The sequence below is a fragment of the Lactuca virosa genome, chromosome 5 (genome assembly GCF_052849685.1).
Source record: "Lactuca virosa cultivar CGN04683 chromosome 5, Lactuca_virosa_CGN04683_v6, whole genome shotgun sequence".
Taxonomy (NCBI): Eukaryota; Viridiplantae; Streptophyta; class Magnoliopsida; order Asterales; family Asteraceae; genus Lactuca; species Lactuca virosa.
In genome coordinates this window covers 230,238,691-230,242,897 of record NC_136430.1, presented here as the reverse complement: position 1 = coordinate 230,242,897, position 4,207 = coordinate 230,238,691, and the positions used below count along the sequence as shown (strand labels likewise).

General features: G+C 40.1%; 1 protein-coding gene across 1 annotated transcript; it reads left to right on the top strand.

The window, feature by feature from the left end:
* Positions 1 to 226: 226 nt before the first annotated feature.
* On the top strand, positions 227 to 679 carry LOC145112457 (uncharacterized). The gene has a single exon (XM_079048618.1). The coding sequence runs from the start codon at positions 227 to 229 to the stop codon at positions 677 to 679; it is 453 nt and encodes a 150-aa protein (XP_078904744.1).
* Positions 680 to 4,207: the final 3,528 nt, after the last annotated feature.

Genomic DNA, 4,207 nt, shown 5'->3' with positions numbered 1-4,207 from the left:
ATGAATTATTTAGTTGGGTCCTAGCCTCAGTATTTCATTTGGGTGTTATATTGAGGATTTTCTTATCGAATCAAATCTTATCCTTTTTCTTTTCCATATATCAACTTCGAACAACGCTTCCGGTTCCTCCAACAACAACTCCTGAAAACACTTCTCGCTCTTGATCATTTGTGCGAAAGTCACCTTCGATGGGTCCAACTACAATGATTGGATCTAAAACAACAAGATGGCTTTGCGCTTCAAGGACAAGGAATATGTTCTCGAAAATGAGTTGAACGAGATTGATGAAACTACCGCTACTCCCGAAGAAAATGTTGAATATAGGAGACACTGGAATGATGCTACCAAAGTGGCATGCATCATGGTGGCTACTATGACTCCCGAACTACAAAGGTTTTATGAGGACTTTTGGACTTATGAGATGTGCAAGGACTTGATGGAGATGTACCATCAACAAGCCCATCAAGAAAGGTACGAAATAGTCAAGTCACTCATTACAAGGAAGATGAAGGATAGAGAGTCGGTCACAGCCCACTTGCAACGCATGCAATGTTATGTGGATCGTCTGTTGAAACTCAATGTTAACTTCGATGAGGAATTGGCTATGGACATAGTCGTGTACTTATTGCCTAGTTGTTATGATCAGTTTGTTATGACTTATCATCTGAACAAGGAGTAAACTACATTGAGCTAACTCCAAAGCTTGCTTAGAACCGCCGAGAGTGGAATGAAGGTAAAGAGTACAGCCTCCATTTCTAACATTGCTGCTCCCGTCTTGTCCATAGGTCAAGGGAAAGGGAAGAAGAGGAAAGCTCCCTCGAAACAGAACTGCATGGGAAAACCTCAAGCTGGGTCGTCAAGTAATGGCCCTAAAGGCAAATCTAGTTCCGAAGCTCCCCTGCCTCTGATCAGAAGGAGGCTACTTCCTTTTATTGCCACGACAAGGCGCATTGGAAGAGATGCTACCCCAAGTACTTGCAAGAAATAAAGGATGGCAAGGTTAAGCCAACCTCGATAGGTATTTACACTATTCTATCTTAAAACTCATCACATTCGAATTCTTGGGTTCTTGATACAGGGTGTGGTTTTTACATTTGCTCTGACTTGCAGGGACTAAAAAGAAGTGAAGATGTGGAGCATAGGAAGATGAACCTAACTATGGGCAATAGGAGATCGTCGCATGTTACCAAGATTGGTTATTCTTTAGTGCTTATTAGTGGGTTATGTTTAGATTTAAATAATTGTCGCTACTCGTCATAAATGAAATGAAATATTATTTCATTAAATGGTTTATATAGACAAGGTTTTAGATATTCTTTTGATAATGAGAATGGTTCTATTCATGCTTATTATAATGGTGTATTTTATTTTGAAGCATTACCTTATGATGGGGTGTATGAAACTGTGATGGTTATAGAGAATTTAGGAAATAGTGTGTTGCTAATTGATTCGTCTAATGGTTTAGAGAAGGCATGCTTGTGGCGTTTTCATCTTGGACATGTCAACAATAAGCGCATTGGCCAACTCCAAAAGGATGGAGTGTTGGAATCATTTGATTTAAGGTCGGATGATACATGCGAGTCTTGTTTGCTTGAAAAGATGACTAAATCACCTTTCACGGGTTCATGTGAAAGAGGTGAGGGATCGTTGGATCTCATACATACGAATATGTGTGGGCCCTTCAGATCCACCATAAGAGATACAAATCGATTTTATGTGACTTTTACCGATGATTATGGTAGATATGGATATATCTACTTAATCAATCATAAGTCAGAATCCTTTAAAAAGTTCAAAGAATTCAAACATGAAGTCGATAATCAATTGGGCAGGAAGATCAAGATGCTCATATCTGATAGAGGTGGTGAGTATCTTAGTATCGAGTTCCACGACTATCTCAAGGAATGTGGAATTGTTTCACAATTGACACCTCGTAGGACACCACAACTTAATGGTGTGGCTGAGAGGCGTAATCGAACTTTGTTGGACATGGTTTGTTCCATGATGAGTCGAGCTTCACTACAAATCTCATTCTGGGGATATGCCTTAGAGACTGCCTCCCACATTCTTAATCTTGTTCCCACAAAGAAGGTTGCCAAAACACTTCATGAGATGTGGATAGGGAAGGTTCCCTCGTTGGCACATATTAAGGTTTGCGGTTGTGACGATTTCGTTAGACGAGAGACTCACGACAAGATTGAACCTCGAAATGAGCGATTAATTTTCATCGGATATCTACAGAATTCCTTCGGATACTTGTTCTACAGATGTACTGAGAAGGTGGTATTTGTATAACGAAGAGGAGTCTTTCGCGTGAGAGAGCTCATATGCAAGGAGGACAGTGGGAGTACAATTAATCTTGAAGAAATTCGAGAGTCAAGCAATGAAGGAACCTCTAACACTAGCACTCAAGGGAAGGAAGAAATTCCTGTTGAACCTATTGATGAGTCGTTACCTCTTATACGTTCCACTCGAGTTAGAATGACACCAGAGTTTTATTGTTTCCATATAATTGCGGATGGTCATACATTTATCCGTGATATTACACTAATAAATTTGGACGAGCCTTCTAACTACAAAGAATCCATGGCGGGCCTTGAGTCTGCTAAATGGAAAGAAGCAATGGACAGCGAGATGCAGTCCATGTATGACAATCAAGTTTGGAACTTGGTTGACAATATACCAGGTCGTAAGACAGGTGCGTGCAAATGGATCTTTAAGAAGACGACCAACATGGAAGGAAAGGTGCACACCTTCAAGGCTCGACTAGTTGCGAAGGATTTACTCAGACCCCAGGGGTCGACTATGATGAGACCTTCTCACCAGTGGCCAAGATTAAATCTATTAGGATTATGTTAGCCATAGCTACATTTCATGACTATTAAAATTGGCAGATGATTATCATAACTTCTTTCCTTAATGGAAAGTTGGCTGAGGATGTCTACATGAGTCTGCCAGAGGGTTTTATGGATGCTAAGTACCCCGATAGAGTGTGTAATCTTGAGAAATCAATCTATGGATTGAAATAAGCTTCTCGCAGATGGAATCTTTGCTTTGATGAGTACGTCAAAGAGTTTGGTTTCTCCTGAAGTGAGGATGAATCTTGTGTATATGTCAAAGCTAGTGGGAGTATAGTCACCTTCCTGGTATTATATGTTGCTGACATACTACTTATAGGAAACGACATAACAACCTTGCAGGAAGTTAAGTCCTGACTTGGAAAGTGTTTCGCTAGGAAGGATATGGGAGAGGCTGGTTATATTCTAGGAATAAGGATTTTTAGAAATAGGAGTAGAAGACTAATCGGACTTAGTCAAAGTACATATTTGGATAGGGTGCTAAAGCGTTTTAGCATGGAAAATTCAAAGAAAGGGGAGTTACCTATCCAAAGTAACACCAAGCTGAGTAAGACTCAGAGTCCAAGTACCGATGCAGAGATAGCAGAGATGAGTCGAGTTCCATATGCTTCCGCCGTTGGATCGATCATGTATGCTATGAAATGTACTCTTCCTGACATGGTTTTTCCTTTGAGCATGGTTAGTCGATATCAGTGAAATCTGGGTAAAGCTCATTGGATAGCGGTTAAGAAAATACTTAAGTATTTGCGAAGAACTAAGGACTGGGTCCTTGTGCATGGTGGCAGTGATGACTTAAGAGTTACTGGGTAAAGTGACGCCAGCTTTCAGACAGACATAGAAAACTTTCGTTCTCAGTCAGGCTGGGTGTTTACCCTTAATGGAGGAGCAGTGACTTGGAAAAGTTCCAAGCAAGATACGGTGGTTGGTTCTACTTGTGAATCAGAGTGCATCACAGCGAGCGAAGCATCAAAAGAGGCTATATGGTTGAAGAACATCATTGGAGATCTTGGAGCGGTACCAGCCATTGAGGAGCCGATGGAAATAAATGTCATTGACATTTGGTGATTAAATAATAGAGACTTGTTTATGAGTATTGTTTACTATCTTTTGTCAATTGTTTATCTTTGTGTTTCATTTGCATGTTTTACTTCCCGAATAATTGGATTATTCAAAACATCCATAGTGGATCGTACTTTGGAAGTAAGTAGTGAATTAAGGCTGTCATGAATTGGATTGTAGATTGTCTAAGTGTTTAGACATAGCAATAGTTTGTTGCAACATTCATGAGTGGTTTTGAAATGGGGATTTAAGTATTGGATTAAACCCATGCTCAGTTGTTGTTTACGAGT

Coding starts and splice junctions, on each gene's coding strand:
- LOC145112457 (XM_079048618.1), top strand. CDS start 227: ATGGCTTTGCGCTTCAAGGACAAGGAATATGTTCTCGAAAATGAGTTG.